Source organism: Pelodiscus sinensis, chromosome 1 (genome assembly GCF_049634645.1).
Source record: "Pelodiscus sinensis isolate JC-2024 chromosome 1, ASM4963464v1, whole genome shotgun sequence".
Classification (NCBI taxonomy): Eukaryota; Metazoa; Chordata; order Testudines; family Trionychidae; genus Pelodiscus; species Pelodiscus sinensis.
In genome coordinates, this window is record NC_134711.1 from 98,316,356 (window position 1) to 98,330,502 (window position 14,147).

General features: G+C 46.7%; 1 protein-coding gene across 4 annotated transcripts; it reads left to right on the plus strand.

Moving 5' to 3' along the window:
- The first annotated feature begins 2 nt into the window (after positions 1 to 2).
- On the plus strand, positions 3 to 2,173 carry UQCC6 (ubiquinol-cytochrome c reductase complex assembly factor 6). 4 transcript variants are annotated; one of them, XM_006138014.4, is made up of 3 exons: positions 3 to 128; positions 544 to 690; positions 1,861 to 2,173. In XM_006138014.4, the coding sequence occupies exons 2-3, from the start codon at positions 583 to 585 to the stop codon at positions 1,954 to 1,956; spliced, it is 204 nt and encodes a 67-aa protein (XP_006138076.2). In that variant the 5' UTR covers positions 3 to 128; positions 544 to 582; the 3' UTR covers positions 1,957 to 2,173. The 4 variants fall into 4 exon arrangements, with proteins under 4 accessions (XP_006138076.2, XP_006138074.2, XP_025034685.2 ...); XM_006138012.4 differs by having other exon boundaries at positions 14 to 128; positions 540 to 690; XM_025178900.2 differs by having other exon boundaries at positions 40 to 118; positions 540 to 690.
- The last annotated feature ends 11,974 nt before the right edge of the window (positions 2,174 to 14,147 follow it).

Genomic DNA, 14,147 nt, shown 5'->3' on the forward strand with positions numbered 1-14,147 from the left:
TGATTTGCTGAGAGCGGGGGGGGCTCCTCCTTTCCTGCAGGGGGACGGGCTGGCCTAAGTTGTGTCTCCGGGTCGTGGTATTTGGGGCTTCCTCCCCAGATTCAGTGTCCTGGGCAGGGTACATACAGGTGATCAAACTAATGTAGAGTTTTGATGAATGCAAGTTGGTGCATTTCCCATGCCTCAGTCACCCGCAAATTATAATTGATACGTGTAGCAGAGCTGAAGTTGCCCTTGGGGGGGTAGACAAATAATTCTTCCGGCTGATGTCCACGGGGAGCACTGTTACCTCTGTAGTATGTTGAAGTGATTTGAACACTTTACATTTTCTTTACCTACTTTTAAACTTTTTAAAATTAACTTCCATTATTGCAAATTTCTTCCTCTCCCCCATCTCTTTTTCCTACCGAAGGTGGATGTGATTTAATTAAATGTAGAGGTTCTTGTTAACAGATACCAACAGGGTGGATTGTATTTCAGCATGGGCTAGTTGGCATACTAATTATTGCAACTTTTTTTCTAATTTTTCTTTTCCTCAGACAGCTGGAGTTCTCGAATTTTAAGTGCAGACTGCATTTCATCATGCCTGCTGGGGTATCTTGGTCTCAATACTTGAAAATGATCAGTGCGAGCACATTGGCTATGTTTGCAGGTGCAGAAATAGTGCATAGATATTACAGACCTGATCTTGTAAGTGATTTAAGGCTTTGATTTCTTATTTCATTTATTATAACTGCTAAATAATAATATGTGTTTTGACATTTCTTCGCTAGGAAAACTGTTCAGTGTACAAAAGACATTAGGTCAAAAATACCAAAACACTTCTATATCAAAAGGTTGATATGTTCGTTTGTCATTCCAATAATAAGGAAAAAGGGCACATGACTTTCTAGCAGTTTCACACATTTGCCTCGTCTCAGGATTTTTCTTCAGTTTTGAAGAAACGGAAGTTAAAAGAAATACCAGGTTATTGATAATGTAAAATAACTTTACTTTGGGATTATAAGATTATTTTCTGCTCTAGACTAGAAGAGCTAGAATCCTAAATTAGTAATTCATTCAAGGTGTTTTTTTCCCCTCCCTATTAAATCTGAGTCAGATTGGTTCGGAAGCAGATTGAGTAGTGACCAGCTGCATTGTGTGCTGAGGAAGGACCAGAGAGTACATAATAAGCCTCTGTTTTTAAAAGAAATAGTCACAGAACCAGGAAAATGTTAACTTGTTTTATTAAGATCTAAAGCTCAGAAGTGATCTTTTGGGCAAAGTTAGATCAACATACGATTTGGATGGAAAGCGTGAAATTTTTGTGGATTCAATCCTACACCAGGTGAAATGCTGCAGTTTTAGTAGAGATTTGTAGTTCACTTTGTCTGGAAATTCAAGGAGTGAAAATACATATAAAGTCAGATCTTGGAAAAAGTATCACAATGGTTTGATATTCGTATAGCTTGATTTTGGCTTTCATATTTTTCCAAGCTCTTAGCATTTACAACCTTTTCTCTTACTTTTGTCTTTTACATTGGGAAACATTCCCTGTTCCCACAATATTCCTTTGTTTCAGAAAACAGAGTAGAAAATAGCATGGTTTTGCCTATTTATACACTCACATAATCTACTACAAGTTGTACCTCCCTTAACCAGGACTCTGTGATCTGGCAATATCCATGGTTTGGCAGGATCGTAGAATCCAGGTATAAGGAGGTCAGGCCGCAGGGCAGGAGTTGGGGACGAGGGGGTGAAATCAAACTGTAACTTGAATGTAGTGTTCTTTTTTGTCTCTAATTTTCTGGTTGTTCAGTTTTCTGTACCTCAGTCACAGATTTTGAGCATTAACACCACTTTGTTTTATTTATTTTATAGACTATACCTGAAATTCCACCTAAGCCTGGAGAACTGAAAACAGAACTCTTGGGTCTAAAACAAAGACAGAGCAAAGTTCATACCTCACAGCAATGACCAGAGACTACTGAAATCATGAAGGGTAGAATTTTCAGAAGGGCCTAAATAACTTAGGGTCCTGAGTCTCATTTGCTTAATTTAGGGACTCAAGCCGTTGAGACTTTTGCACTTCTGAAAATTGTACCTGAAGTCCATATATGAAATAAATCTATCTTAATATTTATTTAAAACAAAACAACTTGTTTGTAAGAAATAAACAGTATTCCTTATACAATTATCAGAAATCCAGTCAGTTGTTTATTAAAACTCTTATATTCTATTGAAAACAAAAATACGGTTTTTTGAGGGAGAAAGATTTATTTATTTACTGTTGAACATTGGAATATCTCAGAATGGGCTGCTTTAAATCTATCACAAAATGTAAAGATGAGAAGAGACTGAAAATAAAAGCACTAAGAGGATTTAATGAGTATAAAAGACAGAATAAAAAGCTTACTTAAATGAAGGTGTCCTAAAATGTTTTACATTGTGCTATTGTGAATATCCAAGACCAAATATCATTTTTAGCAAACCTTACACTAATAAGTCATATATATTTAATTATAACAAATATTCTAATGGGTGTGATTTCTTACCCCCTCTGACACGTCTGATAAAGCATGGAGTTCATGCCTGAAATCTGTGTGATCCTCTTCAAAATCTCTTACTGCTACTGTCTTCTATTTCTTTAAGAGGTAAATGAATCAGTAGGTATACCCAGGGCCAGCTCGAGCCATTCCTGCGCCCCGGGCAGTGGGCACGTGACGCATGCCGGCTCCGCCCCTGGGCGCATGGTGCATGCGTGGCCGCACTCCCGGTGCACTGCGCCCCTTACAGCTGCAATCGGGTACGCAGCGCCTGATGACAGCTCTAAGGGGTGCCGTGCGGCTGGGCACGCAGCGCCTCTTACAACTATCATAAGGTGCCTCTCGTAGGTTGGTGCCCTAAGCAGCTGACCGGCTAGCCCCGCCTTAATCCGGCCCTGGGCATACCTTGTCCTAAAGTCGGTAGTAATACTAAGCCCTGATGACTGGCGGTAAAGGATCACAATATATCCTAGTTCTCCTTTCTGCCCAATTATGTAAGCATGAAAGGAGGTTATTTTTTTATTAACTTGCTGAAATCTACCAAACTAGGTTTGTCAACTGAATAAGTGTTCCAGCCAATATAGAATGGAATTTAATAATAAACTTTTTCTGAGTCCAGTGAATGTTAGGTCATTAGCATTAATGCTGGGTTCTTTTCAGATGAACTTTTAACTTGATCAGTATTATAAATCAGAATCAGTGTTCCCTGTATGCTGAGCATTGAGGCAGCTTCTCAGGAGAGATTCAAATGCTGCCCAGCTGATTAGCAGAGCACCCAGTATGCACACAACCAGCAGCATGTGTTTCTACTGGTGGTGCACATCCATATATGCCCTGGTGCATGCAATTTATTTAATTTATTCTGCACATATATGGAAATAATTATAAGGAACATTGATCAGGACATTTGCACATTCTTAGCTGATCAATATTTTATTATTCCACTCAGAACCAAATTAGTATTGTGGAAGAAAACATTGTCCTCACTCTGCGTTTGTAAGCAACAAGTAGCCAGAGGCAATTTATTCGAGCAATATTGCAAGGGAAGACAGCATAAGCAGATCTTCAAATACAAAACAATTAAAACCCAACATATATACCTTTCTGTTACATATAACATCAAACAATTACTTCCCTGCCCACTCAATTCCCATAGGATACGGTCTTATCTTCTCACTGAGGTCAGCATTCCATTCTTATCTTGGAGAGCGAGGCAGAGAGGCGAACACAACGTCTCTCCTAGCTCTCGCGTTAGCAAGAGTCAGAATGAACCAGACTCTTGCTCTGCTACTGACAAACCCTGAAATGGACACACAAATCCCCTCTCCCCTAGTCCTGTTTCCACAGTATACAACCAACAGTTAACCACTCAGGTGTAGCCAAATCAATGTTGTAATTGTGTACTACACATACACAATACAGTCTTGCATGCAATAATCAGACATAGGGCTCAGCAGTTAAGTCAAGGCATGATGCAAATTACCAAGGTTTCTTACAATGTTTGTTTATGATAATTAATTCTTAATTCTTGTACCTAACAAGGGCTGTCAATTAACACGCATTAAAGCCTGCGATTAACGCAGAGCACAGTTGACGCATTAATTTTTTTAACATGCGTTAATCGCAGGTGTTTCCGTGGTGCTGCCCCTTTGAAACGCTGCCAGGGCATTTCTAAGGGGCAGAGCGCAGTGGGAGCCTGGGATCAGTTGGAGTCCCCAACTGACCCTGGGCTCTGTGCAGCGCTGCCCCTTTGAAACGCCACTGCTGTGTTTCAAAGGGGCAGCGCCAAGCAGAGTTCGGGGGTCAGTTGTGAGGCAGGGCATTTCAAAGGGGCAGAGCAACGCGGAGCTCAGGGGCAGCTGGGGACTCCAGCTGATCCCGGGCACCTGCAGCACTGTCCCTTTGAAATGCTGCTGCTGCGTTTCAAAGGGGCAGCGCTAGCAGAGCCCGGGATCAGTTGGAGATCTATTATTTAATTACGTGATTAATCATGCTGTTAATCAAGATTAATTTTTTTAATCGCACGGGTAATTGCAATTCTTTTTTTTAATCGCTTGACAGCCCTATACCTAACTCATCACAATTTGGTTACTCTTTTAATAATTTGTTCAAAAAAAAAAAAAGAGATAATTTTACACTGTTAAAAACAATTGCTTAAAGGTATTGTTTTCAGTCCCTCTTAGGCTAATTTGCTTGTATTTATAAAGGAGTTACAGTCTAAATATGGTTACTTGAAGTCTTGCTAGAATGTGTAAACTTAGCAAGATAACCTACAATTACTATATTGAAGAAATACTAGTGGAAATATAATCTTTGAAAAATCTCACCATTTTTTCTTACCTTCTTACCCCGGGATGGGGACAATCCTTTCCACATGAGAGGTCGAGGATTGATGGTCACTCTAGGATTGGTCACCCTTAGGATTGTTGGGTTCAGTTAATTTTTCAGTTGCACATGGTGAACTGAGTTTTAATGCCTAATCTGTCTGATATGTCAGAGGGAGTAGAGTGGAATTCTTGGATATGTAAATGTGAACATCAAATAGGAGTACAAAAGGGATACGATTATGGGAATATTGTGTTTAGTTCTAGTGTCCACAAAAAAAATTAAAAAATTAGAAGCGGATCAGCAAAGAGTTACAAGAATGATTTGAGGTCTGTAAAACATGCCTTATATTGAGAGGTTTAAGAATTTCAGTCTATTTTGTTCATTCAAAAAGCAGCTAAGAGGTAACCTGATCACAGTCCACAACTACCTGTATAGGAAAGATATTTCTAACAGTAGGGAGCTTTTTAATCTAGCAGAAAAAGACATGAGCTCTAATGGCTAGAAAATAGAGGTTACTTACCTTATAGTAGTTGGAGTTTTTTGAGATGTGTGGTCCTCAGAGAGATTCTCTGTGGGTGTACAGACTCCCCCTGTGCCTGAGATTGGATGCTTTTTTCAATAGAAGTGTCTGTTGGTCTGCATCTGTGCTATCTGGTGGTTGCGCCTCCACTGAACTGAGATTATAAGGCAGAGGTGGGCAAAATATGTCCCATGGGCAGAATCCGGCTCAGCAAGCCACTGAATCTGGGCTGCAGTTCTAATAGTGGGTTATAAATGCCAAAAGTACCAAGTTTATGTTCTTGGCCAGTGCAGTTTGTAGTACTGGTGGAAAGCTCTGATGATGCCTTTCAAGTACTTTGTGCTGTTGTGGGATGGGTAACGACCGAGGAGTTCTCCATCAGAGAAGAAAGGTGTTGAAAGCTGCCAGATGCACACATAGCAAACTGACAGATGAGACTGATCATTTCAAGGGAAGAACATAATCCAGAGTAAAATGGATCCCAGACTCTTTTCCCCCTGCTCTACACTAGGATCTGAGTTCGAATTAAGATGTGAAACTTCAGCTAAGTTAATTGTGTAGTTTAAGTAGAAGTATCTTACCTTGGATTTTGGTGCTGTCCACATTACAGGAAGTCAAAGGAAGCACATTCTCCCTTCAATTTCCCTCACTCCTCGTAGAAGCAGGATTACCAGCATTGACTGGCATGCCCTCTCTGTTCGAATTAGCGTGTCTTCGCTAGACCCGCTAATTCAAATCCTGGAAGATCGACTGCAGCTGCTCCAATCTTCTCTGTAATGTAGACATGGCCCTTAAGAGGAGTTATGCTGTTGACACCAGATGAAGAACAACTTCCTCTTGGTTACAAAGCTCTTTCTTGCAGAACATGGGTGGGGAACCTTCTTTGGATCAGGGGCTGCTAACCCACAGAGATATCCGCCAGAGGCTGCACAAAAGTAAGAAGCTGTGACCACCCCTTCCTCCCCTGAGGGCAAGATTAAATTGTTTGGCGGACTGGAGGTTCCCCATCCCTGTCGTAGAGGCTATCCCGCTGTTGTTGGGAATAGGGATGTAAACGAGTAGTCTAGTACTCAACTACCCCATAATCTAAGCTTGTATCAGAGGCTGGGGGTAGGAGGACAGGAACCGGTGCTCCTAAAGAAATCCTGATTTTATAGTCATCTAGTGGTGAAGGTGAGGCTGCTTCCACTGCCTCATCTAGGAGGGCTGCATTCATGGCTGCAGGAGAAGCATGTCAGATGACAATTGATTTATACTGTGTCTCTACTAGCTTCTCCAGAGAAATGGTAAGGGAGTTAGTGACTCTTACACAGAGGTCTTGGAATGATTTAAAGTCCTCTGATGTGGGAAAGGGTGGCATGATGGTGTCAACAGGTTATGAAAATACGTGCAGGTGTGAGGAGATCTTCCAGTACCTTCCATTTCCTCCTCAGGGGGCTTGAAATGAGGAAGGGACAGAATATGTGGGTGAACTGGTTGATCTACGTGCCCTGATGGACGGGTGAGAAGGTTGAGCTTTTTGGGCTCTGTATAATGCCCATGGATCCCAGTGTGGCTTAATTGGGTGGCAAGGCCATGGGTGGAGGCAACCAGTGAGGGGGCTGCCATACTGCGGGCTGCTGACACGAAGGGTCAGGTCTTGCAGAGGAATAGAGAGGACTTTGCATTCCTGCTGAAATTTCTTCTTCCTCATAGGGGAGGAGCGGAGCCTGCAAGTTGTAGTAGCTGGGCTGATTTTGTGGCTTGATAGGATGCTGTTGGTGTCAAACAGGAGTGGATGAGACAAGCCGGTGAGCAGAGCTGGTAAATTGCTGCAGTACTGGGATGGTTAGTATGGATGGAGGCAGCAGAGTAAGGCTGGGGAGCAGCATGATGATGCCTTTGCCTTATGGCTATGTAAAGGGGCGGCAGGTGGGGCCATTATACTGCTCAGTGCTGAGTCAGACTGGCTTTTTCAGTGCTGAAGGGGCAAATTTTGGCTTAGTATGCGAGCCCACCTTACAGCCATATTGTATTTGGTCTTTTACTCCTCAGGTCATCTGGGTTCCGGACAACCCAGTGCCTCACGATCTGGTGCTCTAGGTGCCAATGGTTCTGGGGCACATGTTGTAGTAGGAGACTGCTTTTTTCAGGGTGAATCCCTGCAGGACAAGAAGTGCGAGCCCTTCTTTGAGCCTGTAGAAGCAGCTGGTCTCTTGGGCTCAGTTTTGAGGCAGGTCGGCTACATCTACACTGGCATGAATTTCCAAAAATGCTTTTAACGGAAAAATTTTCCATTAAAAGCATTTTCGGAAAAGCACGTCTAGATTGGCAGGATGCTTTCCCGCAAAAGCACTTTTTGTGGAAAAGCATCCGTGGCCAATCTAGATGCGGTTTTCCGCAAAAAAGCCCCGATTGCCATTTTCGCGATCGGGGCTTTTTTGCGGAAAACAATACTATGCTGTCTACATTGGCCCTTTCGTGCAAGTCTTTCGGAAAAAAAGTCTTTTGCCCGAACGGGAGCAGCATAGTATTTCTGGAAAAGCACTGATGATTTTACAGGAGATCGTCAGTGCTTTTCCGGAAATTCAAGCGGCCAGTGTAGACAGCTGGCAAGTTTTTCCGCAAAATCAGATGATTTTGCGGAAAAACTTGCCAGTCTAGACACAGCCGTCCTGTCAGATGCAGCCATAAGAGAGGGCTGACAGTGGAAATCATGTGTTCAGGGTCTGCTGCAGGGCACAGTGACTTCCCCGTAAGCATGAGATTCAGCTGGAGCTCCCTTGTTTTTCTAGTTCTGGAGGTGAGTTTCTTACAGTGGGGGCACTTCTGAGGAACACGTGCTTTCCCTAAACACTGTGAATGTCTATCCGAGACTGATATGGACAGTCTGCAGGTTAAACGTTCAAAGCCTGGGGAATTAGGGCTTGGCTAAGGGCTATTCAATAACCACTAAAGTGGGTGAGGAGAAAAAAGTGTAGATAGCAAAAGTCTTCAGCAATATGCTAGTCTGGTAGATGGGAGTGGGAAAGAGTCCTGGACTCTAGGGCTATGTCTACACTGGCGGGTTGTTGCGCCAGAAGTATGCAAATGAGGCTAAGCGTGGAATATCGCCGAGCCTCGTTTGCATACCTAATGAGCCGCCGTTTTTGTGGAAGAGGCTCTTGCGCTAGGAGCTGTCTACACTGCCCCTTCTTGCGCAATAAAACCCCTCTTGCACAATGCCGTTATTCCTGAAAATAATCAGCGTAGACACTCCTTCTGGTGCAAGAGCCTCTTCTGCAAAATGGCGGCTCATTAGATATGCAAATGAGGCTCGGCGATATTCCATGCGTAGCCTCATTTGCATATCTCTGGTGCAAGATAGCCTAGAGGTATGTCTAGACTGGCGTGTTTTTCCAGGATACCAGAGGTATCCCAGAAAAACTCCGCCACGTCCAGGGAACAGGAGCGGTCCGAGATGGGCTGCAGCAGCTGGGGCCCCAGGCGGAATGTGCGATCAGCGCCCCCGCCTGCAGGGCCATCAATGGACTGACATCATCATTGTGCGCCCCGTTGAAGGCAGCGCCCTAGGCGGCAGCCGAGTCTGCCTATAGTCACAGGCTGCCCCTGCCAGGGAACGCATTTGCTCTTCCTTTTTTTTTTTGCAGAAGAGAAAATGTGCTCTTTCAGGGAGTCCTGTATACCTCGTTCTACGAGGAATAAGGGCTCCTCTGAAAGAGGAAGCTTTTCTGCCATTTGGCCCCATCTAGATGGGGCCAAATGGCAGAAAATCCTCTTTCGGAAAAGCTATCGGAAAAAACTACGCACATTGAGGAGCAACATTTGCATAGCTTTTTCTGACAAAGGACTGTAGTCTAGACCAGTGTTTCCCAATTTTTTTTGGCTGAGGAACCTTTTTCAGCTTTTCAGAATTTCAAGGAACCCCTAGGCTTATCAAACAAAAAAAAAAAAAAAAAAGGTAGGAGGCGGGGGAGGAGAGAGGGACCCATCAATTCATGAAAATCACATTCCTTCCCCAAGACAGCCCCCCATCTCCCTTCTGTGAGGCCTCATCCGCTCTGTTCCCCTCCTTTCCATCACTTGCTATACCCAGCCCTTATACCTGTCTCAACCTAGTGAGAGTTCGGTGTGGGGTGGGAATGAAGGATTTGGGTGTGGGGAGGGGTGAGAAGTACAAGCTCTGGGAGGGAATTTGGATGCAGGAGAAGGGGCTGTTGGCTTAGGGAGGGGGCTCTAGGCTGGGGTGTGTTGGGTTCAGGTGCAAGGTTGGGGTGCTGAGCAAGCCAGGGCTTGTGGATGTGAGGGTGCAGGAATTTGAGCTGGATATGTGAGGGGCTCAGGGCAAGGAGGCTGTGAGTATGATGGGCTCAGGACACAGATTTGTGATGTGTGGATGGTGGAGGAATGTTGTGGCAGAAGACTGAGGATGTGGGGATGCAGGAGTGTGGGGATGTAAGAGGCTCAGGACGGGGGTTCCAGTGTATGATAGGCTCAGATTTGGGGTCAGGTGGTGCAGGAGTGTTATGATGCTGCAGTGAAATGGGGGTTTGGTCCCAATTGGGGGCTTGTTGGCCTGGCTTCATTTTTAAATAAAGTATTATGTCAAACTCAAAAGGTTTTAGCATTGTCTTTATATGTGAGAGGGGTGAGGAACCTGTTTTGAGTCAAAGGTCACTGACCCACAGAAAAGTCAGTTGGGGCCACACAAGTGAGATACAAAAAAACCCCCAAAAAAAGCTCCTCCAAAAACCCCCAAGCCTCACTAATGTAGTCCCAAATGTGCTGGTGGGGGTAGGGGACAGAGTGCTAGTGGGTGCTGGAGCTGGGGAGAGGGTGCTGCTGGGTGGAAGGATGCTGGCTCAGGTGGCAGGGTGCTGGGGCAAGGTGCTGGGACAGGCAGGTGGCAGGGTGCTGGGGTCAGGGACATGGTTCTGCTGGGCACTAGGGTGACTGGCAGGGTGCTGGGACAAGACACAGGGTGCTAGCATGGATGGCAGGGTGCTGGGGCCAGGGCCAGGGCCAGGGCCAGGGCCAGGGCGGTGCTGAGTCCTGGGGTGTGAGGCAAGGTGCTGGGGCCAGAGCGATGCTAGGGTGGATGGCAGGGCTGCCAAGGAGCGGGATAGGGATGGGGTGCAGGATCTGGGAGGGAGCTGGGGGGTGGAAGGGGACAAGGTCTGGGTAGGGTGCAGACCAGATAGGTAAGGTGCAGAAGCAGGCTGGATGTAGGGTGTCTGGCTATGAGGGAGGGTGCGAGGAGGGGACTTGGGTAGGAGTTGGACCTCCCTGATCTGGTACCCTCTAGACCTGACTGGTCCCAGATGAGGAATTTTTGGACCCCACACCCAGCCCCCCAGACCTCTCCACTCTGCAACCCATCTGAGCTCAGTTTCCTGCACCTTCCCCCAAACCATGTAGACATGCTGAGCCAGTGCTGATTCCCTGCCCCTGCCTTCCTCCCTCCCCTTGGCTGTCTATATACTGGCAAGATCTTGCACCAAAGCGGCCGCTCTTGCGCAAAAATTTGCTGCCTGTCTACACTGGCCGTGTGTTCATGTGCAAGTACACTAACGTTCTCATGTACGAAATCAGGGCTTCTTGCGCAAGAACTACAATGCTCCCACTCAGGAATAAGCCCTTTTGAGAAACTATTCTTGCGGAAGAGGCCAGTGTAGACAGGCAACATGAAGTTCTTGAGCAAGAAAGCCCTATGGCTAAAATGGCCATTGGCACTTTCTTGGGCAAGAGAGTGTCCACACTGCCATAGATGCTCTTGTGCAAAAGCACAGCTCGCACACGGAAGAGTGGATGTGTTCTTGCACAAGAAACAACCCGTGTAGACATAGCCTAAGAGTTTCCTCACATGAGCAAAATGAATTTTGTGTTGTGCACCAGTATTGAGTTCATATGGCTTGTTTGGATGTGCCACCCAAGTTATTAATAAATATTTTTAAACCTCTACCGTTTCCCTCTGCTGCCATGTCAGCTCCCCTGGTGCCTGCTGCCCCCCCACTCCTCACCCTCCTTTGCTGTCCTGACTCCTGCTCTTCTCACTGTCCTCAGCCCTCCTGCAACCTGCCCCCCTCCACCAGCCATTCTCTCCTCCCTGTGCCCACTTCTCCAGTAGCCCCACTCTGATTATGTGAGCTACCCCTCCTCATCTCCTCTTCTAACACCTCCCACTACAAACCTGCCCTGCGTCTCTCCTCTGATGGTGGTCCCTCCACTGCAGGTGTCTGACCTTCTGCTTCACCCCCAGAATCCCCTGGCACCTGCACATTCCCTTAGCCCTGTACCCTCCTGGTGCCTCCCCCTTCCCTCACTGCCCCTGCCCCCTTTGCTCCATTTTCCCCTGATGCCCACCCCTCACCACCCTCTGCCCCCATTCCCCTCATGCCCCTCTGCCCTCTCACATGACTTGCTCCATCCCAGCCTTCCTCATGCCCACCCCTTCTTTCAAGCCTTCTCCCAGCACCTCCCCCTCCCCCTCTAGCCCCCAGTGCCCTTCCCCTTTCCCCTCCCACTGACACCTCCTCTCCCCTCCTGCCCTTTTCCTCATTGTCTGTACTTGGCCCCCCTGCCGTTTCTCTCCTCCACCCCTGTCCCTTTGGTGCCTCCCCCTCCGCACAAGCACCTTCCTCTCCCAGCCCTTCCCTTTTCCCTCTGCACAAGCCCCGCCCCTTCCCTTCCCCTCTCTCTTCCCCTCTCCCCTACCTTCTGCCTTCCACTTTGTGGGGCCGGAGTCTGTGCTCTGTCCCCAGACTCCATACCGGCAACTCAGCCATGCGCGCATCATAGCGCTCAGCAAGTTTAAAATCCTGGGCTGTGACGTCATGTCACGTCCGGGCGTCTCCCCACCCGCTGGTTTGAGCGCGCAGGGCAGCAGCAGCCAGCGACGGGGAGCTCAGGGAAGGTCGCGCACGGCGGGGATGGGGGCGGGGGAGAGACGCTTTGGGGCTGGGCTGGGAGAACGCATGCGCGGGGGGGGGGGGGGGTGTGAAGGGAGCGAGGGGGTCGGGACCCGCTCCAGCTCCAAATATTGCAGGAGCTTGGGCACCACAAAACTCGCCGCCCACGCCTCTGCTGGCTAGCCGGCTCTCTCTCTCTCTCTCTCTCTCTCTCTCTCTCTCTCTCTTTTTCAGAGGGGGCGGGGGAGCGCCAGCTCCTCACGGAACCCCTCGTTGTGCTCCGTGGAACGCCAGGGTTCCCGGGAGCACCAATTGGGAAACACTGGTCTAGACTGAGCCCTAGGTGATGTAGGCTGTGGGAGGCAGTCTGCTTGTGGTACAATGCTGCCAGTACAGGAAATGAAAGGTTCCTTCTCTCTTGCAGGGTTCAGACCCACTCCTTGCATCAACAGCATCAGTGTACATTTTGCTGTCACTACAGTTGGTGCCAACCATCTCCATGAACTCCAGATCCTCTTGCACTGAAGGTGGTGATGCCCATCTCAACTTTTAACTCGGTGGCTAGAGCACTCATCTGGGATATAGGTTGAATCCGCTCATCTCTGACCAAATGGGAGAAAGATGACCCTGGTTCAAACCACTGAGGATGAACGATTCCAATACAGGGCTTCTTTCCTGTTGAAGCATTTCTACAGTGGACAAATAGAGTGAAAGTGACAGTGGCTAGGGACTGGACCCAGAATCTCACAACTCTTCCAGAAGTGCCTTAATGCCCAGGGAAACAGTTTCATTTAAGTATTTATCTGCAGCAGAACATATTGGGCCAGAAAGAAAGTGATTCTAGGTCAGGGGTTAGAACAGGCACTTAAATCTGGAATTTAAGCACTTAAGAATTTTGAGAGTCTAGGCCTATGCATGTATGTGAGACTTCATATTTTCCAGAAATCCAACAGTAATGTTTTTGGAACGGTAAAGTTTTATCTAAGTTCAGGGCCTTAGTTTTAGTATGATATAGAATTTATCTTAAACCTTCAAAGGCTTTAAGAAAAGATGCCACCATTAAATCTGCACTCTCATAAAAACAATTATTTCCTAAGTCATGAAAGATCCACAGCTACATTTTGTGTTCAGAGGGACCAAGTTCCAGTTCCGCACTTAGTAAGTTGCTTGAGTTTTGGAAATACTCAACAGCTGCTGTTACTAGGATGACCATATGATGGATACAGGACACCTGGTAAAATTGCTTGTATTCAAGTGCAATCAGTCAGAATTCTGCAGTACAAATGTTCAAATTATCAAGTTGACTGAGCTCCTCTTAAAAAAAACAAAAACTATGTAACTTAAGTATTTTTATTTACCTTAAGGTTTGCATGGGAAGAGGTGACATTGCCATACACCTCTCGCATGAGCATAGGAATAGGATGGACCAACTCCTCCCTGCCCCGTGCTCTCCTTCCTCCATGCCTGGCTGAGCCCCAGGGATGGATCCCTCTCCTGGTACTTGGTTCTGTATCTTAGCAAGGCAAAATGTGTGTGTGGGGGGGCATGCAGGGTCACAGGTCCCCACTCCCAGATTTGAGGGTTCACACCAGGCCATGGCCATCAGCAGCAGCTTTTCAGCACTGTGCAGGAGGGAAGGAATGGGAGCTGCTTCCAGCTGTGGATGACTTGGCCTGTATCTTTGCAGAAATCACCCCCCCCCCCCCCATTCCTGTAGCTAGAAGCAGCTTGTCCCTTCTTTCCCATAGAAAGGTAGGTAAGACCAAGCTGCTGCTGCTGCCACTGCAGTAACTCAATCACCTTCTGTGCCCTGGCTAAGGAGGTTAAATATTGTTAATTGAATAATTGAGTAACCTCATGAATTCTTATTGGTTAGTCGACTATTCT

Coding starts and splice junctions, on each gene's coding strand:
- UQCC6 (XM_006138014.4), top strand. CDS start 583: ATGCCTGCTGGGGTATCTTGGTCTCAATACTTGAAAATGATCAGTGCG. Junction 691..1,860: donor GATATTACAGACCTGATCTT/GTAAGTGATTTA, acceptor TTTATTTTATAG/ACTATACCTGAAATTCCACC.